This window comes from Stegodyphus dumicola, chromosome 1, assembly GCF_044657685.1.
Source record: "Stegodyphus dumicola isolate Sdum_Otavi_A_Nest chromosome 1, ASM4465768v1".
In the NCBI taxonomy this organism is placed as follows: Eukaryota; Metazoa; Arthropoda; class Arachnida; order Araneae; family Eresidae; genus Stegodyphus; species Stegodyphus dumicola.
The window spans coordinates 268,593,923-268,619,799 of record NC_140768.1 but is presented as its reverse complement, the minus strand read 5'-3'; the positions used below and the strand labels follow the sequence as shown (position 1 = coordinate 268,619,799).

Here is a 25,877-nt window from a genome sequence, read left to right as displayed (position 1 = left end):
ACTCTAATCATATTCTCTCTGCGAAAATCAATTATTCAAATTCTAATCTTCAGATGATATAAACATGCCTAGTTTCATGACTATAACTCAATTTTTATGAACGCGTTGGCAACGAAGTAGTAGATTATGGTACCGTATTTTTAAACGTTAGGTTACGTATGTAGAACAAGTATGGTCTTCAGACAAACATTTTAAGGAAAGAAAAAATAATTTTATATTCAAACCGATACAATGTTTAAAAACTGTTCTTACGAGTTAAAAGTTATTTCTTAGCAGATAAGAATAGTTCATGGAGAAAAACTGGCAGACAAAATATGCGCTCAGTCTATAATAAATTTATCACTAGACAGGAGAAAAAAAAAGTAAACAGAGATAATTAAGACAATAATGTAATAAAAGCTACGGTAGAAGAAATGCTAAGTCACATAATGTACCATCTTTACATACAAGATCATGTTTCGAAGAGGAAAAAGCTCTGTATTTTTCAGTGCTGTCCTCCCCTCCCCGAAGAGATGAATAGAGTTTTAATATAAATAAAATGCAAAGTCATATAGATAGTTTCAGCAAAGTGTAATGATTTACATTAAAGTGCTTTCTTCGGCGATTTATGAAAGATTAAAAAGGCCAAAAAATGGATATAAAAATAACCGATGAAATAAAGTAGCAAGGGCGGCCAAAGATAAGATATAATTCGTCAATCAACGATCAGTTAATGAAGGAGGCGAAGTGAAGGCCTGAAGCCAAGATATATCGATTAGAAACCACAAAGCGGGTCTAATGGGAAGAACTGCTCCCCGCTGGATGCCAGAAGTTGCCAGATAATTGAATTAGTGTGTCTCTTATCTCTGAATTGCAGGAATCCTGGGTAAAGTCTATGTTTACGTCAGCAGAACAAATATTTCTTTTTTTCTGCGTGCGTTGCTTCAAGACTTGCACGTAAGCTTCTTTCTCAGTTCATTTAGTTACTACCCAAGCAGCTGCAAAATCTTAACAGCATAAGAGTAATTGGGTACTTAGAATTTCCAAATTATTCTCCCGTTTCTTGGGTTTTTACGAAGGACAAAATACTTGACTCGTTTGGGGAAAGATGGAAAGGGGTAACGAACTTTACGCTATTTGAATAATTTGCAATCTAATTCTTTACCTGCATTACAAGAAATCAAATTTTTCTAAATGTAATTTTATAGTTATATTTCCCTATGAAATGGCTATAACCTATCTGCATAACAGGAAATGGCAAATTATTGTACGTTAATTTTATTACATTATTTCGTACATTTTAATAATCTGGTTCTCCTTTCAATCTCTAAACTCTTTATCTTCATCTGGTTTCTGAGAACTTCTCTGTTATTGGAGAAAACAACAGAAATATTTCAAGAACGGTACATATGCATGTAAAACATGTTCATAAATTAATGTATGTTACAAAACGTAATATTAAACAATGTTGCATTCATTATACATGACCATGCAATTTAGACGGCTAACCAAAATATAAAACCTAATCTTTTAATAATTATTAAGATAGCAAAAGCAAACAAACAATCAATCAATAATAGTATTTTTCAAGAGAAAAATAAATAAACAAAAGGGAAAAAAATAAGGGGGGAAACTTGGCTAGGATATGAGGTTTGCAAAATGCTCATTACCATAAATGTAACTATTTGACTGACGCCTGACAAGATGATAATAAAAATAATGCATAAACATAATATAACTCTCTATAACGACATGCATTATACTGGGGAGACAGTTAATGCAATTTGATGGATAGTACATCACCATTCAATAAAAATGTATACATTAAGTTGGGAGATGCTGAATATAATAGCATGTTATGCACTTCCTGATTAAAAAAAAGAAGAAATATTCTATATTCAATTTATGTACATCAATGGTTTCAAACTGGCGGCCTGTGAGCCGTACGCGGTCCTTAAAACAGTTTTATGAGGCCCTTGAAAGCATTTTAAACTATGTATGTTATGCAAACATGGTATTGCAAAAATTTTAAGATTTTATTTATTTGGAGTTTAAGTTTACATTGCTTCCATTTCGATTAAAAACAAACTTAGATAATGCACCAGAAAATCTATATAGGGAGCTAATTAATTTACAATATATATAAAACTTATTCAAAAATAAAAATTTTATTGCGTTTTTTTTTTTTTTTTTTTTTTTTTTTTTTTTTTTTTTTTACTTGTCAAAAAGTAAGTAACCTCAGTTACGAATTTTTGCATAAAGATCAATCGATTTGTTTGGGAATATATTTATTTGTGAACAGATTTTTTTCCCAGTTGAAGATTACTAACAAAAGCATTAGACTGATTTTTATTTATGCGTCGAAAAAATTTAATAAATAAAAGAAAAAGATAAAATTAAAAATTTTTCATTTCGTTAAAAAAAATATTGTGGCTTATCAGCTGCTTTCTGATCGAGCATTCGGTCCACATGGAATTCGAATTCGAGATCAATGGCGTAAGGGGTACATATTGTCTGAACATAATATTCTCCCTAGTGAATCTGTCGAAGGTGATACGTCGAGATCCTGGCTTCTCAGATCTCCAAACTTAACCTCTTTTGATTTTTGCTGATTTTCTGCGATGGAGATCCATCAAAAGAGCCGTATACATTCCCTCCTTCTATTTTACAATAAATTCAGCAGCGAACTTTTGCAGCAGAGTATTTTATAAATGCTGAGCAGCGAAAAATGTGAGTGGCACAAATAAATTATTGCTCAAACGTACGTCGACTTATTTGAGTTGCGTAAGAACATCCTACATGGCATGGACAGACTATTAAGTTTATTTAGATGGGAAAAGTAAACTGTGCATTCGCTGAGAATCGGACGATGGATCTTCTAACCACTACACCTCAGCTACAATTGAGAAAAACGATTTTAATGCCGAATATTCCCCACTGTCATCTAAAGGATATTGAGAGAGATGACGAACTCAGTTCATCAAATCCACCACATTTTAGCTCAGACATGTGGTGGCTCAGACAGCTCAGACATACGGACTAATAATTTTTTTAGTGCGGGAATTGTGAAACAACAACTGTGTTATCGTCGAGAATCAAATCAAGGATCTTCAGATTGCTAGCTGTATGTGTTGACTACTAAAACACAAGGGTAAATAGAAAAAACGACTGGCAAGCAAACTTTTATCTTAACTCTATTAGATGATATATAATATGTTTTTCTATGAAAAAATATAACAGTATTGTAAGAACATCAAATTTCTCTTTCTTTTTGAAAACTATGTACGTACTGAATACATAAATATGCTCATTTTATACAGAGCAAATGAACACGGTGTTCGGCAGTTCTTAGAAATTGAAGAAACTTATATGGAAGGAATTTTGGTCTTTGACTGGTCGTTGAGAGTATGAATTACAAAGACTCTTTCAGTCGCAATTTTTTCATGCGAATAATCTTTCATCCATTAAATAAGCATTCCAGTCGTACTTTAGTTTAAAAATAATGAGCGAATAAACTAAAACAAAGGCAAAAACGAGGTAACAGCTTGTTCACTTACCTTCTTCAGAACGGCTGCTGCCAAACACCACAAAAGGATCTCTATCTCTTGTTGCTGGAAAGAGAAAAAAAAAAAAAAAAAAAAACGAATTGAAATATTTTAGTTGTAATCTCATTATGGCTTTTTTTTTTTTTTTTTTTTTTTAGGAAAGTTTTTGATAAAGGAATAAAAGAATAATTGTTAGTTAAAAGCGATAAGGCGGAACGTCTAGGATTATTTCCGGATCAAAAACCGGATCTGTTTTGCCGACGAGTTTCAGAGTAAGATGTGTTAAATACCCTGCCATAGGTATCAATAGTACATAAATGTAGCTTTGTCGTAAAATTCGTGTGCGTTCCAAATTTGAAAAAAATAAAATAAAAATAAAAGACGCGATTTTCAAAAAGATATTTTTTTTTAATATAAAGAAAGACGAGTATTTAGGATAGAACAGTTTAGTTTGCTTCTAACTGTATAATTCTCACTGGGACGTAATAAGAATTGCATAGTTAATACCCACAGCATCTCAGTCCCCCATAACCAAGTGGCTAAAATCACTTACCATTTGGCACATCCACCACCATATAGAGACCGTAAGGTGAATCCAATTACCATCAGCAGGCAAGGCTGAGGCCAGAGACGATGCAAACGGTACAATAGCATCAGACGGTAGAATTTAAGGGTGGCAAAATTTTTTTAAGTTAGGGGTACTGGGTGGCAGAATTTAGGAACTACAGACATTGCAACAGGCGGCAATAAACCTAGCGCCGTGCATATTAGCAGTTCCTTTCTAATTCATTTGTAGCTGGACTAGATTTCCTTATAACAATCTTGTCATAAAAGATGCCACAATATTTATAGAAGTCCGCCTCTGTTCGAAAAGACAGAAAACTTCATAAAGATGCCTTCACTTTCATTAAGAACTGCTTCGAATTTGTAAAAAGCAATGTCATTAAAAATTTAAACATTTATGTCAGAGCATGGCTATGAAAATAATATTTTCATTTACTTTAATAATCAGGATAGCCAACAAATCTTACTTGCATAGCGTTGTAAGAACCGGCAAAACACAAATTGTTCACTCCGGCAAAAGAGGTGTCCACATCTTTATCAAAGATGTTTTTACAAGTTAGAAATTAGTTTTTATAAGGGGTCGAATTTGTTACGTTAGAAAGAATTCCTTACGAAGAATCCCCCCCCGGAATGGTAACATACTTCTATAAAGGTGTAGGAAGCTTTAGGATATGGATTTGGAAAAGCTTCAGTCTATGCAAATTCTTATAAAACTTGCAATTATCCCCCCTTTTTTTTCTCTCTCTCTCTCTCTCAAAGAGTTAGTATGGGAAGGCATTACCAGTTGACCTATGGTACATCGCTGGTGTTCCCCATACTTTTACCTTTACCTTTACCTTTAGGATATGGCACCGCAATGAAACGATTTCAGGCTTAGTTGCATAAGGCTTTCGAGATCTTCTTAATATGCAGCACTGTTACGAGCAATTTCGGCTTAAAAAGTCTTTAACGAAGGTTCCTAGGATACAAAGCCTCGAATTTTTTGCTGTAAAGCGCTTTAAATTTGATCCTGAAAATCTCCAAAGAAGCTGAAAAAGATTTTAACTGAATATGCTGTGTATGACTATACAGAGGCTAAAATTAACAATCTTAGACTATATCTGAAATGCAAATACCACACTGCAAATTACCCATAGTGCATATGAGAAATACAACATTTTAACTTATCGGTTGCTGTAATGTACAAATTTGTACACTGTATAAAAGGAAATTTAAGTAAAAATGTTATCCTTCTGTGAGTGTGATCTAATGATACGAATGATTAGCACGTTCATCTGACCAAATGGAAGATCAGCGATTAGAATTCAAGTAATGGTACAGTTGATTTTTCCTACTTTCTCCATCGGGAAAGCCTATATGAATATGATATATTCATAGTTTGAAAAAAATCCTTTCATTGCTTTTACTATATTTCCGCCGTATTTCAAATATACTCAAACTGATTAGTAACAGTTAGAATATTGCTCAAAGAATTACTCTTAGCTTATTTTTTGAAACATTTTGAGGAGAGAAATACTTGTTAAAGTTAGATTATTTACCACAGCAAAACACTCGGAGGCTCCATGTCTTCGGCAGTATGTCTTCATGGAGAACTTTCTAAAGAGAATTGTTAAATACTAAATTAATTTCTCTCAGTACTGAATTATCGCCATTAAACGCAGCATGAAGGGAATGATTTTATCAGCTAGGAATTGAACCAGCAAGAACAGTTTGATTTACAGTCATTTTCCACGTTTTCTACATACCGCACTACTGGGAAATATTTTCTAAAGAATTTCTTAAGTTTTTAAATACACTACACTAAGTATGTGCAGTACTGTAATGCATACAAAACTTTAAAAAAAATTCTTTATGTATTGATATGCATCTTTTTACCGTATTTGTTATAGTTATTACTCTCGGCCACTGGTGGGCATCAGTTTTCCTTAAGAAGTAAAAAACTAACTCTCCTTAACTCATTTAGTTTTGCCATTTTTGTACGTAATAAGAGCCAGTGGAAAACAAAATTAAATGTTAAAAAAAAAGTTAAACAATACCTACAAGTTAACGACAGGCAAAAATACGGCAATTAAGTATCCCAAACTGAGGGGGAAAAAATTACGCTGCCTTTTTTTTTTTTTTTTTTTTTTTTAATACGACGAGGGATTTTAGTAACATGCGTATAAACGGATAAAAAAGTGTTTACCCTATCATTTATAACAGAATGTAAAAAACGAGATTTTTTCTCCATCTGATATTTTTTGCGCTATATTAAAGATTATGAATTATTCCGGTTAAAACGCTGAATTACTTTCTATTTCTGAAAACGAAATTTGAGGAAGAAAGAAACAGGTACGAAGAGCTTTAATACTTTTTTTTAAGGTTTCAAAATGTTACGTGATTTAAAGATAACGATCACGCAAGATGTTCGTTAAAAACACGAACATTTCAAGCACTTGCCCTTTCGTGCGTTCTGAATTTTTGGGTGTAATGAAAAGTGGCCATACGAAAACACGCGATTTAAAACATCTGTCTCTCATAAGATATGAATGCTTTGGAAATTTATCTAATTCAAAACAGTTCTCTTCTTCACGTAATTCAATATAAAATTACAGACTTACATGAGCACTCAAACGGTTCTTCTCTTAAACTGGACACCACACGACATACCCTTACTGAAAAGTTTTGAAGCTTAATAATACTAAATAAAAATACTAAAATACGCAAATTCTAAAATATAAAACAAAAAATTTAAAATTCGAATATACTTTAGAGTGATAGAAAAGTTGCACAAATCGCAGTAAGCAGTAAACAGAATTACGTTGTTATTAGATCGAATTCGGAAGAATTTTTTTCCCTACCATATTCTGCTTGAAAGCTATAATTATATCTGCAGAGCATCGCGGTCAGAAAGTGTTGGGCTCTTCTGTCTTTATTTTCAAAGCTGCATTTCCTCATTAAAACTTCCTCACATACTCATGGGTATCTCGGTAATTTGGCGAGATATCGCCAAGCTGGCAACGGTTTTAGCGACTAATTTTTATCGCCAAACTTAGCGATCATTTGGCGACATTTTCGTCCGGTCCCTGTATCACCGTAATAAGTATTGCAATTAAATAAATGTAATTGATCACTGTATTAGCTGCAACCGTAATTCGGCCCTCATATTGCCTTTCAGTAATTTCAAGAAGCAGAAAGTACTATCTCGGCGGCCGGGTGAAAACTATATACGGTCAGTGAGAGCATTTGCTCCGAGTTGTTGTTATTAACTGTCAGCTCATCGTGAGCTCAAGTACTCTCTCCGGTTTAGCTTCTCTCTTTAGTTGCGCTTTGCATTCTGTTGGGTTTAAAGTAACGTTTGAAGTGTGGCGATGATTTTGGTGACTAATTTTTGTTTTTTTGAATTACCCGGTGAATAAAATTATTTAGAGAGAAATCACAAAAGTCGCCAAAATTGGCGGCCATTTGCCATGTCGCCAAATTGGTCCTGTTCCTGTATGGAAGTAATAGGTATTGTAATTGAATAAATGTAAGTGATCACTATGTTAGCTGCAACCGTAATTTGACTCACATATGCCTTCCAGTAATTTCGAGAAACAGAAAGTACAATAAAAGTGCCAACTAATTTTCCTTTGTAGATAGAGTAATCTTTAGATTTAGCCGCTGTGTGGCAATGATAATTAAGACAGCAGCATAATGCAAGTATGGCATTTACAAGTGAACATGTAGCTTACCGCATTATACAAGTCGCTAAATTTGAAGCGGTTCTGATAATATTGCCAGATTTCTTTAAAAACTTTTTTTTAATTTCCCGCAAGATATTCAAGCTGAAACTGGCTGTCTGCGATGCAAAACAAAACACCAGTCGGAACAGTTGTTTGAAAGCGAAACATACCTAATCAACAGGAGTGCACATATCGAGTACCGTCACCCAGACGTTACTCGATATGTGCACATGGTTAGGGAAGCCTACTGAGGGCCCCTAGGGTTCAGGTTCGAATCTCGAAGAAGGCATGGTTGTAACTGACCATCCCTTCATAGGCAGTAACGGTGGCTGCCCATTAGGTGCCTCCACAATAAAATGGCAACCAGTTTTGGCCTTGGAAGTGGCCAATGCTGAATAGGGAAGTATCCGCCATTGGATTAGAAGAAATAACGAGTACCAGTGTGTTACATACAAAGCAGATTCTTTACACAATAATATACCCCTTTTGCTGTATTTGTTAAAATTATTATAGTATAAGTTTTATAAATCTGATAGGAAATTACAATTACCCTGCAGTTCTAGTAAAATTCTAGTAACTTATAAATCATATCTTTTTGCGTGTTCCATCGCATCGATTAGGGTACTAAACCATGGTAGAAGGAATAATCTATTCCTTCCTCCGTACTTTGCACTGACCCCCTTTGCCTTGAGCTTGTGATGTCAGAAGCTCCTATAAGAGGAGAAATAGAATCACTTGCTTGCTTGAACACTCCTGATTTCCCAACCGCAGACGGCGGAGTTTTAAAAATTAAATATCTCAATGCACCCATCCCTGAGCAGACTACCCAGGATCACCAGTCCGGGAACAAGGAGACCACGAAGGGCGTGTAGCTTATTGAAACCATCTCTGGTACATACTCGGATGACAAACGCCCCTTTTCCTACGGGACAGCATAGGCTGCTTTTTTGAATAGTATGAACGGATACATGTATTTTATGCTCCCACAGTCAAGACTAAAAGAGTATGATACTGAGCCAATGTATTCGACCCCAGACTGATGGTAACTTTGTAGAGACATCAGGTTATTTGGAAGCAGGAGACTTGAAAAATGAGCAACGCTTTCGCTGGGAATCGAACCACGGACCTCTGGAATACACGCCCAGCGTGCAGACCACTACACCACGAAGGCACGCTAAGAAGGCGGGAGAAATACCTTATAACTTTTCAAAAGGATCAACGTCTGCACTCAGTTATTCTCTGTTTTTGGAAGGCACTACTGAATCAGGCAGTGTCATTATATTTTGTCACCTGCACTTTTTGTAATTTTGATTTATTTACAGCTAAGTTTGTTGACCATTTTAGCAAAGTAAATATATGTGAGTACCTAAAATAAGTAAATGTTAAAATCACTTCAATGTATGGAATGGGATGTTTTAAGATTTTTTTTTATTTAGATTTTGTTATTTCTTTTTTTAAATTTAGATTTTTCATGCCTGCATGTGCATGCAGACATGAAAGGTAGTGGTACTCTTTTATTCGTATGCCTACCATCAACTGAATGCAACTACAGAACGCTAGTAATTAGACTCGGTGTTAAATTTCAGCTAATGTCTGAATATTTTCGTCATTTTGCTCATGTGTAAAATTAATACAAACCTGTTTGCCTTAGAAAGTTCTTTAGGAAGACAACCTTCTCCTCAGGCTGACTCGTTCATGAGTATTCAAATAACCAATTAACTGGCTCATATATTTATAAGGCGACCTAACTAGAGAGCATGCACAGAATGTCTTCTCTGAATCATAAAAATAAGGCATCAAATGTCGCATTATACTCTAAAAACCTTACAGTTACACAAAATTAAACTTTAGATTGATGTTAATTTAATATAAAAGTTGAACGTTTCAAGAGAATTGTGTCAGGTTTATTTGAAACGCCTGGAAATTTTCAATAAATCTGATATGACTAAGGCTGAATTTTTAACTAATTTTAAAGCTGCAGCTGGCATGCTTTTAATATGCAGCTCCTGGCGGATTATGCACTATTTATTACCAAAAAATGAATAATTCTTCTAAAATAGTTCTTAGGCTTCTTTCCAAAATCTAATGAACTGCATTATTAAAAAGTGTTTGGGAAATGGACCTTGTACAATGCAGGCTTCATTGATTCTAGCAAAATAGTCTACATTCTTTCTCTAAGCTTCCAAATATTTATAAATTTTCGCGGAGAATTTAGAAATTACGTCTTATGCGTCTTTATACCACCCACGCAGTCAAAACGCATTCCTTTCACAACGAGAGAGGGAAAACTATCAAAAGCTCCTGAACAAAATACATGGGTGTTTTATATCATTTATTTTGCTTTTCTGGTTAAAAAATTCCGGCATTTGAAGATGAAGTGCGAAGCAGCGTTTTGCCGCAAAGTAAATTATAAATTCACCCGAAAAGAAAGCCGAATGAATGCATTTATTAACATTTATCAATGCAGTACAACTTGAGAAACCCGACAAACTGGGACCACAACCTTCCGATATTCAGAAAATCCGATTAATTATTATTATTATAGGGGAAATACTAAGTAAACAAGTGAAAGAATTTAATTGCATCTTTTATTGTATTTATTTCAACAACCCATATGCATAGTGCGTCTACAAATTTTTAACACTTCTTTTTTTCTTTTTTAACAAATTCCAGCATACCTACCGAACGATAATTGCCAACATTTATCACTATGATATTTCTAATTGCTTTCCTTAACAAGTCGTCTGCTTATAGACGAAAACTGAGCAAAGAGTAGCAATAAAGTTTTTCTGCACAGAGAAGGAAAAAATAGCTTAATTTTTCAAATGAATTGTGACTGGAAATGAAACTTGACGCATAACTTCAGATCTTGGACAAGACGGGAATCATTTGCTTAAGAAAGATTTAGCACGGTCTCAGAAACTTTCGGTCTCAGAAACTCGGTTTCAGTAATCTGGATAAAGAATCTGTTAGTGAGATTTTTGGATTGGAAAAGGATAATTCACAAGGAATATTTTCCTCGGGACTGATAACGAATTCCAGATTTTATAAAGACTTAATGGACAAACTTCTGAAGAGAAATCACCGCATTAAGCCTAGACAAGCTCAATCAAATAACTCGCTTACACTACACGATAATACACCACACACACACAATTCTATTCTCTTACAGTAATTTTTAGTAAAGAAAAGTGTCACTATGCTTAACCATCTCCCGTATTCATCAGATCTGGCACTTCCTGAAATGAAGACTCTCCTCAAAGGTCATTGATTTGTAGTACTAAAGAATGAACAATATATCAAAAGATGATTCTAAGAAAGAATCAAACAGCTGCATGAACGTTCCAAGCAGTTTATAAACTTACATGGGTTATAATTGAAAAAGATTAAACACTTTTTTTTTTTCCCTAATGGCGGGCCCTCAGCCAACTTCGCCTTGGCCACAATTAAGGCCAGAGGTGGTGGTCACTTTATTATGGAGTCACCTAAGATATAAATTCAGAAAGAAGTGGGCCAACTATGCCTCCTATGAATGGATGGGCAGTTATAACCATTCCTTCTCCGAGATATGTTATTTTCCCCAACTCTCAATTCTTTTACAAACTCAGTCTTAAAACATTGTAGGCGCATAGGACCAAATTTAAAAAATTAAGCACTCGTATTTCTTTGAAGTACAAAACATACTTTTCGGATTAAATTACACAGTGAAATTATGGTCTGTTCCTTTCAAACACACAACCCATTTCTTTTAAAATAAAATAATAAAACTATGAAGAACATTTTTACGCAAGCATTAAAACTAATTATTTTAGTGTATTAAAATTAAGCAGGGAATTGGCTTTTTATTTCTATAAAACAAAACGCATAACCCATTTCTTTAAAACTAAAATGAAAACGCAGAACTTCATATTTTTTAATATTTATTTATATAAAATAACGATTCATTACTCACTCTATGTTTTTAGTTATTTATTTACGTAAAATAATAATGCAATAAAATTACTTACAGAGTAATAAGTTAAACAAGTTAGAAAATAGTCGATCTCTTTCTCTCTCTCTATATATATATCATGTAATTGCTTTTCAGTTGATATTTACTAATTTTCTGGAAGTAATGAGCCAATGTAATGATATAAACATTCATCTTATTTAATTTAATAGCTTCTGGAAAAATATATGTTTACTGGTCTTCACTATTTTCCCATGTTATTTAAATTAACGAAAAAAATTAAAACATATAATAAATTCAACGTAAGCTTCTTTTATTTGACCTAAATAGAACAAGTACTCCGGATAAGTGGAAGTTCTATTATGTCTTCCGATGTATACTTCCGGCAGAAAAGATATTATTCTAGTATGAAAATGTGTTCTCTAAAGCTATTTTACAACGGAATATAATGAATTATATAAAAAAAAAAGCAGTAATATCTATTGCAGTACGTTGAAAGGTTGCTTGAAAATTGTTTTTACAAGTTTATATCTGTCAATGATCACTATTTAAGGCTACTGTTCGTTGACAAATGTTACCAAATGCAAAGTTTTCAAAATAAGGTAGCGAATTTTACTAAAACATTTTCCATAGCATAAATGGGAAGGTTCTGTAACTATAAAATCTAACTTTTTGTAAGGATCTCTTAGAGCAAAAATTCCAGTTAATTGAACAATTATTATCCTTTAAATTGAAAACAGCTATACATTAATTTAGATCATATATTTTGAGTTGCTGTATTTTTAATTTCGTTAAACAAAAGGTAAAAGAAGTAATATATATCCTCATAGATGAATCACAGAACAAAGTTTTGCAAGTTTCTAAAAACGGTTTATTGGTTTATCAAGCTTAGTCCTCAGCAAAGTATTTCTGATAAGCAAATTGCTTTTGTTTCATCAACAAGAAGCAACTTAAGGGTTTTTTTTTTCAACTGATTACTCCCTGGAGTATACCCAACAAGAAATAAGATTGATATGAAATGACCAAGAATATCGATTTAAAAGAATACTTTTGTCGAAAATGAAAGAAGAAGAAAACTATTCACATCGCGTTTTATGATTCTGTGAGGAGAACTAAAAAACAAAGCATCATTTTTCTTCGAAAAATTTAATATATTTTAATGCGACGTCTATTTTGAAAATAATTCTCACTCGAAAGAAGACTGAAAAATTGCAAAAGAATGCAAATTTTTGCAGTTCTTCAGGCGAAATCGAGCAAATGAGACAGAGTTTGCAGAAAATATAAATGCCTAAGAAATATGTTTATGCGAAAAAGATATTTTTTCCTTTTTCCTCGTTATCATATATAACCGTTAAATTAAAAAGAAGACCCAAATATTCCTTCTTCAGAGTTATTTAAATGCAAATAACCGAACTATACATATCTGTGCTTAATTAAAACATAGTGATACTTACCGAAAAAAAAATTGCGACAGTAGCACTTTTACTGATTTTTTTTAAAGCCTTTTCTATAGCAGCGAAAAATATCGGGTTAAAAAAAAAGATAGAGAGAGGAATTTGCAATGAAGAATAATTTCAACAATGCAGATAAGGACGGATACATTGTTTATCGGGCTGAGCAGAGGAAGGAGTGTATATGGCGACTGCGAAAGTTTTCGACAGGGTCATATTTCAAAGGAGAAATCAATAGACTGCATTCGTTAATCGATATTGGTAAACTGGAAAACGGAATTCTCAGCAAAAATTTCAACTTTGGAGATTATTCTGGTGTTTTGATAGTTTCGCCGCTTTAAAGATGAACAACAGAACTCCACTCATCCGAATTCTAGACACTCGGAGTTTCAGTTATTCGGATCGCTTGTTTTTTCTCCCTGCGGCAAGTCAAATTAAGCTTGCTGGAGATTATTTCGACGTTTCATATGCTTTGAAGGTTATTCTAACGATTCGGCATTTTCTTTCGTTTTATGCATGTACATTAGAACTCTAGTTATCCGAATTCTAGACATTCGTAATTTGAATTTTCCAGTTTTTTCTTACTAAACCTAGCAAAGTTAAACCCGTTGGAGACTATTATAATGCTTCTGTATGAACAACTGTATTCCAGTTACCGAATTCTAGATATCCGTAATTTGAATTTTCCAGACCACAATTTTTTTCTTTCTAAACCTAGCAAAGTTGAGCACGTTGACATTATTCTAATGCTTCGGTTTTATGTATGAACAACTGTATTCCACTTATCCGAATTCTAGACGTTCGTAATTTGAATTTTCCAGATTGCACTTTTTTCTTTCTAAACCTACCAAAGTTAAGCCTGTTGGAGATTATTCTAATGCTTCGGCGTTACGTATGAACAACTGTATTCCAGTTATCAGAATTTTAAACAATCGTAATTTCACTTTTCCAGATCGCACTTTTTTCTTTCTAAACCAAGCAAAGTTGAGCACGTTGGAGATTATTCTAATGCTTCGGCTTTATATATGAACAACTGTAGTCCTTTTAAATTAGCATATAGCCTCCTCAGAAGAATTTGTTTTTTGGCTCGCTTAAGTTAAGATACGTTTTTAACGTTTACGGGTGGTATAATGGAGTTTTCCCAATTTTTTTGGACCGTTACGTCACGCTTCCAAGACATTTATCAGCCACGGCCTGACAAACGGCCGTTTCTCAAATTATTGTTCTTTGACGCAGTGTAGGATTTTTGAATTTTCTCTCAGATATAAATAACTGTAGCTGCTTTAAAAAACTGGACAGTTCATATGGCAAAAAGTATGCGTCTTAATAACTTCATTTTACATTTTAATAACATATTTAATTAATATAACTTATGATACGTTTACTTGACATAATATTATTCAGTTTAAGTTTTAATATACATTTCCATAATATATTTCAGACATCATATATTACTTTCAGAGTAATCTCTCTCTCTTTATTATTGTTATTATTATTATTATTTAGTTGTTAGATTACAGATGGATCAGCGTGTTATATGTAGACCTCATTATTCACAAATATTTTGACAATTGATGGATCTCGAATCACTGTTTTTTGGGGCATCTTAATTACGCGTGGTTATAGGCAAAATCAGTACTGTCTTTAAACTGTACATACAGCCAACTGCAAAACATCGACCTTTCCCCCTTTTTTAAAAAAAAAAAAAAAAATTAATTCATAGTGCAACCCCGTAGCACATCATTACACAGAAGTAATAAGAAAAGTGCATGGTGTAAGATTCAGAAAAATTATGACAAGAGTTAAGATAAGAGCAAAGATAAGAGTTAATTATGATAAGAGCAATGATAAGAGTTTTTTAAAGCATTGCAATTTCAAATACATAGCGCACCAGGAAATCAATTTAAACTTCATTATATATCAAATCTAAAGTTATATATAAGCAAGTTTGAAGTTCAATTTCGAGAAGAAAATTCTATGGTGCAAAATCAGAAGCGTTATAATTTTCATTTTATTAGGAGCAAAATTATATCCCTAAAATATAATTTTAAAGATAAAAGGAAAAAACACTATACTACAGAAAAATTTCCGACAGATTACAAATAGATTCATTTTAATATAGTTTGTTATTCTTTTTGTATTGAATTTATTCTTAGTTTATAGACGAATAATTACCGGAAACACTTCGAAGGTATAATTTTGCAATCGTACATGTTAAATTAATATCAACATATCATAACTCATATACATTTCAGGAATATTTTTTCTGTAAAATGTTAAACGATCAAACGTAATACAGCATTCACCAGCATCTAAGTACCTTTTACTAACCTTGACGCAAACAGCATTTTTTTCTGGAGCGATTAAAAAGTTAACCTCTGTGTATTTGCAATAAAAATTTTGCCTTTAGTACAGAAATATCCCTTTTAAGGTAGAATGAAAGAGCACAACTCGCAGAGACTGCTAAGATGCCTCTATACCTCCAGCTATCAGTAACAGATGATGTGACCTCAGCTACGATTTATCCACTACAGATAGCGCCAGCATCGCAAAAAAATTATATATGATTATAAATCAGTATAAATTATTCATAAAATAAATAATCTTCACAAATATTAACTCCTTAAATGTAAACTTCATACTAAACAGGATTTATAGTAAAATGCCATTCTGGAAAATATAAAACCTCAAAGTGAAATAAGTTTTAACAGGAATGTGAATTCTACAATGAAAACATTTCGAGGAGGTCTAAACGGATGCCTGATCTTCAAGGAGGAAAATTTTACTGTGAATCTTTCATCCGCTAAATATCATAAAAATTTATTTGTTTAATTTTCCTTTGAAAATTGTTCAGATTCATGACATATGTATTAGTTTTAACCTTCGACTTTTATTCCTACTCAAATTATACTACTGTCCTCATTATATTTCATATTCTTATTTTTAAATCGCATCTGATAGGTCTGTTTCCTTTTCTTCCATTTTCTTTAACAGTTGATGGTATATTAGTCATACGTTTCACGGCAACGAAAAAATTACTTGCGTAGTAAAATAGTTAATTCTTTTAATGTTAAAATGGCGTTACCACTATTGGTGCACTGAGTTCTATTTATTTTAAATTATTTACTATAATAAACAGCAACAAGAAATTAAGAAACTTTCATCTTTTCCTTATTTAAATACAAAAATGTGGGAAGTTACTGCTGCTCAGTAGCAGATTTACAACAGGGATTTAACATTTCAGTAAAAACAATGCAATGCTTATCTATCAAAACAATATGAAAATTTTATTATTGTGACATAAAATTAAGAGCGATGTAGTAAATCAGATATAAAACAAACAGAAATATGAAATGATTTTGAATTATTAAATTATTTACTGCGTGCGATTGCTTACATTATTGTGCCTAATAAATACTTCATTATTTTTATATAAATAACTTCCTACTATTTATTCAAAAAACGGAAGTAGTTGATGGTTTCTTACCTCTACACATCCCACCGGTACAATTACTGGTGGCCAGATCTTTTCCCACACAATATCGACCTCCATTACTTGGTGGAGGATTAGTGCAAGTTCTGCGTCTGTGGTGTTTGCAATCAGGACTGCAAGTTGACCAGGATGACCAAGATGTCCAGCGACCATCTTCGGCTGCAAATTAGATAAAGAATACAACAGTTTATATAAACTGAATTACAATTTTTGACAGAGTAAATAATTTTCATTATCGACTCAGTATTACAGTTGTGACAACCATTTGAAGTTTACTAAAAGTTCAGTTCTCTTTTCTTCTAGTTCAGATCACGTGTCTTCGCTTACATAATCTATATATATAAAGAAGTAAGTCTGTGTGTGTTGTTCGTTAATAACCCACTACTATATCTATTTTCACCAAACTTTCTACAGTTCTTTTCCAGGGCCTAGAAAAGATCGACGTCCACGTTTTTCAAAAAAAAAAAAAAAAAAAAAAAAAAAAAGCTAAAATCAGAGATATTAAATAAAAACTTGGAAAACTATCATTTTTGCCCTCATTTTTCCGAGTGGCAACAGTCTCGCACGCTGGAGATGAAAATCTGTTTTATTTCAAAAAGTTGTTGCCACTGCTCGCTTTCAAATCCTAGAGTTTGTTAATGAAAAATTTCGAAGTTTTCCGATGAAACAAAAATAGCATCGCTAAACATTAAATGCATTATTCCCGATTCCAAAAATTCGTGAGAAGCCATTTCGACTGTTCCCATCATCGTACGACTTTAATCAGCCGAGATATTAATTAAAAACTCTGAAAACACTAATTTTCGCACTCATTTTTCCGAGTGGCAACAGTCTCGCGCGTTGGAGATAAAAATCCTTTATTACGAAAAGTGTTGCTACTGCTCTCCTCCAAATTTTGTTAGGAATAAATTTTTAAATTTTGTTGCAAGAGTTTGTTAATCAAAAATTTGTAAGTTTTACAAAATCTATATATATATAAAGACGAATGCCCGTTTGCGTTTATTCGCGTTATTGATTTCGGATCAATTATGATCACTTTTGGCCACATTTAATCGACTAAAATTGAATATAGGTGAAATATTGGATGGAACTTGAGCTTTTACACGACCGTTTGATTAGAAAGACGAAAATCATTAAAAACTGCGTGCCATTGTTGCTGTTATAATGAAAGATAATTAGTTTATTTTTCTATCGAAATTTTTTATGGTGGTTTCATATCGCATCAGCCTGAAAAATGTATGAGTATGAATCATAATTTTCGCATCGTTATTAGAGATGGATTACAGCGGTATCGTTCTCTCTCTTGTTAGATACATTACTCTCAATCTAACTTAACTGGCATCGGGTACTTCCGCTAGTAAGGTTATGCAAATGAGCACAACGAAAACAGTTTAGATAGGTTAAATGCAACACATTTCTATAGATGTTAACACCCAGGTGCTGCCTCGGAAAACATAACAACCTGTTTGTAAGAGCTAGAGGCCGTAGCATTTATTCCCTCTGTCATCTAAGCTGGTAGACAGATTGAAATAAATAGATGAATATGAGAGTAATATAGTCGTTTTACATATCGATAAGTGTACTTCTGTTGATTAGATAATATTGATACGATTGAACGGCAACGCTTGTTAGTATACTTATGTCCTATTGTTAATCCGCGAATATACTGCATTGCAGTTTTTCAAATTATGGTCAGTATCTGTCATAGTCGGCAGAACTATGATGCTTAATGTCAACTTCCACTTTTCGGATTACACTACAGCTGTTTCAAATAATGTTACAAATGCCCAGAATATGAGCCCAAAAGCAATGTTTTAGACCAACATTTTATATAAACTGAATTACAATTTTATAACGCAGTAATAATATACTTGGCAAAAATAAATCATTTTCATTACCGACTCAGTATTACAGTTGTGACAACCATTTGAAGTTTACTAAAAGTTCAGTTTTGGTATTCTTCTAGTTCAGATCACGTGTCTTCGCTTACATAATTTATATATATAAAGAAGTAAGTCTGTGTGTGTTGTTCGCTAATAAACCACTACTATAGCTATTTTCCTCAAACTTTCTACAGTTCTTTTCTAGGGCCTGGAAAAGATCGACGGCCACTTTTTTCCATAAAAAAGTAGCTAAAATCAGAGATATTAATTTAAAACTCGGAAAAAAAGATAATTTTCGCTCTCATTTTTTATTCTCATTCATCTATTCTACGAAATTAGAAGAAACATATTAAAAAGACGGATATCGCAATGCTACGATTCTCTGTTTTAAGCAATGCTGTGGTCCCTCACCTGACAAAAAAAGCAAGACTTTCTTGCACTCGTAATTTCCGTTCAGAAGAAACTTTGTTTATTTTTTAGAAGTAATCTTCAAAATAAGAATGCTTCTAAAAAATTAAATGCTTATTTTTAAAAAAACCAAACGTGTCAGTCACCTTTAAAACAACATAGGATGCGTAACATCATCTAGAAACCCAAACATTCAACAAGATCAATTTCAGTTAAAAATATCAACACCAAATATCATCCACTTTTCTTCAACTTTTATTTGTTTTTTTCTTCTATAACTTGCGACGAAGAAGAAAAACAGAAATCCCAGAATACCTACAGAACACCAGCCATTCAACCGAAATATTAACCACCCATACGCGAGAAGAACCAACCAACCAAGAATAGACGCTAACTCAGACTGATTGAAGTTGAAACTGGAGTTAATAAGTTGTCATCTCTGACTTCAGATATAGGATGTGCCTCAGTTTTCTTTTTCGTCACCCCCCTTCCCAACAAAACGAAATGAAATTTATTACCTCAGGCGTTGCAATAAAAGAAGAAATTGCAAGATGCTATCCGAAAAAGAGAATTTTTCAGCTTTTCGAAAAGATTCAACACAAAAATAGGAAAAAGGAGGCAAAAGCTCTGACTCGGAGATAACGATTTTGTTTCAAAGACATAAGAAAAATATTTCTTTTGTGAAGATATGTGAAGAATTTTGAGGTTAATTCAGTCCTTATTTGGGGTTGATAAGCAATGGCAGTTGTTAAGCCCCGGTTTTCGAGGTAATATCGGAACCAGTATCCACGGTTAACACAAAATCCGGTTTTTAATGCGACAGCAGTTAAAAGACACATAAAAGAGGAATAATCCTTATTTTAAATGACAGAAGAAATATGTAACTAGTTTACCTGTATTTGTTTAGAGAATGAGTTCATTTGGTTACGTCAATCAAATCAGAATTAAAAACAAAAAGAACATACTTCAAAGCAAAAACGAGTAATGCTTTTTTTTAGCCCCAAGGGATGTTAGCCCACAAGGGCTATTAGTCTCGAAACGGCCTTTTGCGTTGAATAACTTGAATACGATGTATCACTTTTCAAATTGTTGCCACCAAATATTATAGCCATATATTATATTTAAAAAAAAACTAAATAACGAAGAATCTGCATGAATTTAAGTATGTTTCTCGCATTATGAAAAAAAACAACGGTACCTAACGACATCAAATTTGAATAACGTAGTCCTCTATCCGAATATGGGCACCTGGAAGCCAGAATTTGGACCTTTTTTTTACTGTCTATTTTATACTTTTTAAAACTTTAACGAATTTTTGCTTAAGAAAATCAATAATTGCAAAGCGAGCGGTGGCAACACTGTAGGGAATAAAATATTTTTATCTCCAGTGAGCGAGACCTATTGAAAGTTCTAAAGATAATGCTGTTTTTAAATATTTTTAGCCGAAAGTGGCGTTAGTCCAAATTCTCTCGAAACGTGTATGTGTCTGTAAATGGAAAATAAAAAAAAAAAAGCTCTTTTGGGCCTAATATAAAATGTGAATGCTTTCAAATTTCATTTTATTTTATGTTTGCCGTACTCTTTTATTTCGATACGAGTTAATTGAAACAGAAGATTAATATCCGTACATCTGATTCATTTTTACAACTTATCAACTTACTTTCATCGGATAATTTAACTAACTTTATATACTTCGCATTACGAACAATTAAATTACGGGTTATTACGGATAAAATCAATTTTCAAGTACTACGACTTTGTCTGCCATCATTGCTGCTGACTCCACGTTTCCCTTTACCTTTCGTATTTTACTTTAACAGTTTTGTTATACCTTAATGGTTTATTATGATAATTTTTCTACCATTCTGCAATAAATATCTTTTTAAGAACAAGATGCAGTTATTCGCTCCCAGTTTAAAAGAGAATATTTTATTACATACAGAATCTTGTGCAGCCGTATTACGTAACATGGAGAATTATGATATTGTATTTGGGTCCACATATCCGTGGCTGCCAGTATTTATTTATCTATTTAAAAATGATATAAATAAAAAATTCATAACCTACAGAACGCGCACTAAATGAAAACAGGTTGTAATGGCATAAACAGCCAAAATCATTCAGTACTGCCTTTTCCACAGCGTGCTGCGATAGGAATCGCAATTTGTATTGTTTTGGCGTGCTCTAAAATTTAGGTTTATCACTGCTTTACGAGAGTTCCTATTTATATTTCTGGCCTAATAATTAGAAAACAAATGTTCATGATCGAAATCGATTTTACTGTTCTTCAAAATATTCTGTATGAAGATTAATACATCTTAAAAATTTGATGAAAGCGTTTGAAAAAATTTTCGAAGCACTTCTTCCACTCCGATAGCAGTAATTCCAAACATGCGTTTTGAATGCATCAACCGCTTCTTCGGGTGTCGCAAATCGCTGACCACGTTTTTTTAGGGGGGGATGTGCAGGAATAAAAAACGTCATTGGGTGCCAAATCAGGGCTGAACCGCGGATGACCCATCAATTTGATGTTTGGGCCAGTCAAAAATTCTTTTGTTTGAGCCGATGTGTGAGAGCTCGCATTGTCATGATGAAAAATGATTCGCCTCTTCCGCTTTTTTTTTTTTTTTTTTTTTTTTTTTTTCGAATTTCTCCGATAATTTCTGGCAAATAAACAGTCTTGCACCATTCGGAATTGACCTTCCTGCGTTGCTCTGACGCCACTGTCACCACTTACTGTTGCCAAGGGCAGAAATATAAAAAACAACCTTCGTATGGTTTCTTCAGGATTAGGCAAAATATTAGAGTCCCTATTTTCAAACATGTCAGAGAAAAAGAAAAATACACAATAAATATGTGTATAAAGTATGCAATGCGCCTTGTTACTACTACATTAGGGTTTCAACACAATTTAGGAAATAAACTTGTAACCATTATTCTTAAGCTTTACTAACAGTTATATCTATGTTAAATTCTATCCTAGTCTTCTTGACCAATGTCACAACATTCATTCAGACCAGAAATTTATACAAATTTACCGTCATGAGGTATAATTTAAATGCATGAGGTTAATCTTAACTATTCAGCTACTGAAGCTTCCGTCATGTCGTTGCTGTGTATTACATACAATCCATGTCGTTGCTGTGTATTACATACAAGTCATGTCGTTGCTGTGTATTACACAGCCTTGATCCTTTCTGTTTCGCGAACGGCTAAGTTTAATTAATTAATCGCTGTGTCGCTTCTCAGTGCTTTATAAGTTTAGTGATAAAGTAGCCGAGCAAGTCTTTAATGTTGAATTCAGACCTTCGTATACAAGGGATATTAAATCTTAGCGGTCAAGAAGAGTACCTTTATATTGTAATATTGTATATAGGTGAATCGTTTTAATTTGTGTTAAGTGTTTCAGTTGTAACCCGTCAAAAGTGAATGAATGAATTATTATTTGAATTTTAATTTAAACTTATACTGACAGTTAAATAATTCTTAAAGATGATTATTCGCCAAAAAATTAACATGAGTCTGTGGTTAGATATAACGTTAAATATTTAATTTAATTCCACACCACAGAAGGAATGATTTAAACAGAAATTAAAGTAAGATGTATTGATAATAAAATAGATGATAATTTAGTTCCTGTGCCCCACCGAGTTATCAACAGGTTGCAATCCCTTTTCCTTTATGGCATAGATTTACCTCTACATCTGTCATGGTAAGCATTTATATGTCCAAGGCATTCATAGCTGTAGACAGTCATACAGCTTTCAGGAAAACCTCGTAAAATGCTTTTTTCAATAAGCATGTTATAACAAATCATTATTCTTTTAAGCAATATAATGTAAATCAGGATAGAATAATAAATAGGGAAACTATATTGCATTACCATAATCATGCTTTCACGAACTGAAGAAATCATTAACTTTACTCTCCCAATAAAGTTTTATTGCCCGTATAAATGTCCCATAAATTGCACTTTGATCAGCTCTTTGTCAAAACAAAGTCCGAAACATGCATCAAGATTTATTATCCTTCGCGAACTCTTTTGCTTAATTTAAAAGGCTACGTACTGATTCTTACCAATCTTAATACGGATGCACCTGAGGCTAATAAAACCTTAACCTTCCGACCTCATCCACTAAATATTCACGGCATAAATATTTCATCATCAATTCATCAATCTCTGCATCATCATCGTAAAAAACTACGACGTCAATACAATATATTTAATGTCATTGATCCGGCTATATGAGCGCGGACAGCCATTTTCTTATTGCCAGTCTTCTGTCTTTTCTTTTTTACTTTTAACATTTCAGCGGTTCATCAGTAAACAGGCTAATAATGAGAAAGAATACGGGAAGTTGCCTAACCGTAGAGTGACATTATCGATGGTTATCATTTTAATTTTTATTTTTCAACGATGTTTGATTGATCGTTGTGGGTTTAGAAAAGGATATTATATCTGATATCGATCGCGATCGATACAGTAGCTACAGAAAAATATGCTATCATCACTCATTAAGGACTTTCAGTGAATGATAAATACAAAAGATGTTGGTGTTATAAAATTTCAAGCGCGGAGATTGTAAAGTAATATGTAGGAAGTTGATTTAAAAGATTATGAAAATGCTCGTCAAATTTATTTATTTTATGCCAGAACATGAGTTTTACGGTTGAATGCATTATCCTACCTTTTTAACGTTTCACTAACTGAATGCATGATTAATTAAAGCTCATTAATTCAATTTGTTATATATATATACAAAATCGGGAATCTTAATGATCACCAACGGATAAAACTTTATTTGAAAACATCGAATATTTTCACGCAAGCTATGATGCTAATGCAGAACAAAAGAAAAGTCCATCAAAAAATAAAATAAGTTTTGGCTATTTCAGTTTAAATTCTGCAGATTTTAAAAATAAAATTAGCGGGCTGCGACCAAAGCAAAATTTATAAGTTCTATATACACCTGAAACTAAAATGTATAACAGCATTTCAATATGAATGAATTTAATTCAGTTTTTCCAAGCAAGAACCATTTCGTAAATAATTTTTTGTTCCCAAATCACGAAACAAAACCTTTTGACGCTTTAGGATAATATGTATACGTATGACGGCGTGATTTAAATTTAATGCAATTAAAAAAAAATCTGAAAGCTTTCAGATTTTACATTACGCCCACGTTTTTTTTTAATACTTTGTGTGTTCACCTTTATTTATTAAATACCATGTTCTTCGCACTTAAACCATAAAATTCAATTCAACAGCAATATAGTAAAATAATTTTTAAATGAGCATATCTTTAGAATTTCCGAAAAGTCTCGCGCGTTGAGTTATCGTTGAGTTAATAAAAAATTCTTTAATGTCTGACAAAATATGAAATAGATAATAAAACAAATTTCAAATTAGGGCTTCCAGATACCCATATTCAGTGGAGGATTACGTTATTCAAAATTGGATGGCTCTGGGTACCGTTGTATTATCACAATGCGAGAAACATACATACAAATGCAAATTCTTCATTATTTAATTTCTTTAAATATATTACAGGGCTGTAATATTTGGTGGCAACAGCTTGAAAAGTGAATGAACGCAAAATACCAAAACGCTGGGCTATTAATTTCGTTTAGCATTATTGACAAAATGCAAAATTTGACAAAACGCTAAATTAAAACAGAAAATTTGATAAAATGCTAAATTAAAATAAATTTATCATTATTGACAAAAATAAAACATTTTTATCAATAATGATATAGGAAAGAAAAAAGGAAACATGCGTCTTTATGTAAAATGCTAAAGGTGTTATACATTTAAAAATATGTATTTCCTGCTTTGCTAATAAAAAGGGATAATAAATACTAGATTCAATAAAGAAAACAGAAGAAAAAGTAAGCACCTGGCTTTTATAAAAGGAGATGGTGCTATACCTGTTGTAGTAATTTATATAGCAATTCAGTACTGTATTAAAATATTATGTCTATTAATAACAGAAAACAGGAAAATATTTTTTTTTAATTTTAAGAAACACTGTAAAAATCTAGAAAATAAAAATAAAAATAATTTCTTCTTCCTTTCTACCTCCTTGCTGGACATTATAGAGCATATTGAGAAAGAAAAAAATTAAAATAAGGACTTTCTTTCAAAAGTTAAAGTACTTGTTCTTTAACCGCCATTTTTCTCATCATTTACCTTCACCTTTTTCAACGGAACAAGGTCCGACAACTTCCCGACACGGCTGGAAATGACAGGCAGTTTGTCGCAGTATTTTGCTCATCGTGTTCCTTAAGCGGGAATGGGTGGGAACATGGGATGAGAGTCGACGTTGGATGTCGAAGCAATCCCATCGATTCTAATCACAACCTCATAAAAATGGATGAAGTGATCACAAACATGGCATCCGGATGAGGTGGTGTCACTTTACCGGGACACGCAATCCTATCAAGTGGTTATATATTAATTAAAGCGAAGGGGCTCGACGGAGTTGCAATGACTTTCTTCTGACGCTGTTCCTTAAAGTTATTAAAAGAAAAGTGATTATGCTACGGCACACAACTCTTGATTTATGCATCAACTGACAAATGACCTGAGTAAGCGTGAAAAGTATTGATGATTATTTTATGGAGAGGTTAATATGGCAGAATCTTACCGTAAATAATCCATTGTTAAAATAAAAAAAAAGAAGCAATTTAATAGTGTGCCATTTTAAAATGAAGGAGGATTTATCAATTTGCTATACCATCATAAAATACATCATGCCAAAACCATGAATTTGCAGTTTTCGCTGTTTCTCTTTTAAATTCGTTTAATTTTCTTTATGTTTTAGTACAAGTCGTAATAGACACAGAAGAATATTCTCTGAGATTAAATATAATGAAAAAATTATTATGCAAAAATCATACC

General features: G+C 32.8%; 1 protein-coding gene across 4 annotated transcripts in view; it reads right to left on the bottom strand.

Moving 5' to 3' along the window:
- The window catches only part of LOC118197049 (netrin receptor UNC5C-like), a 380,734-nt gene that overhangs the window by 30,525 nt on the left and 324,332 nt on the right, over positions 1 to 25,877 (bottom strand). For all 4 annotated transcript variants that reach the window (XM_085806676.1, XM_085806691.1, XM_085806687.1 and 1 more), the window contains 2 exons: positions 16,680 to 16,844; positions 3,537 to 3,590 (listed from right to left, as the gene is read on the bottom strand). In XM_085806676.1, coding sequence (XP_085662802.1) covers positions 3,537 to 3,590; positions 16,680 to 16,844 — 219 coding nt within the window. The remainder of the gene's footprint in view (positions 1 to 3,536; positions 3,591 to 16,679; positions 16,845 to 25,877) is intronic.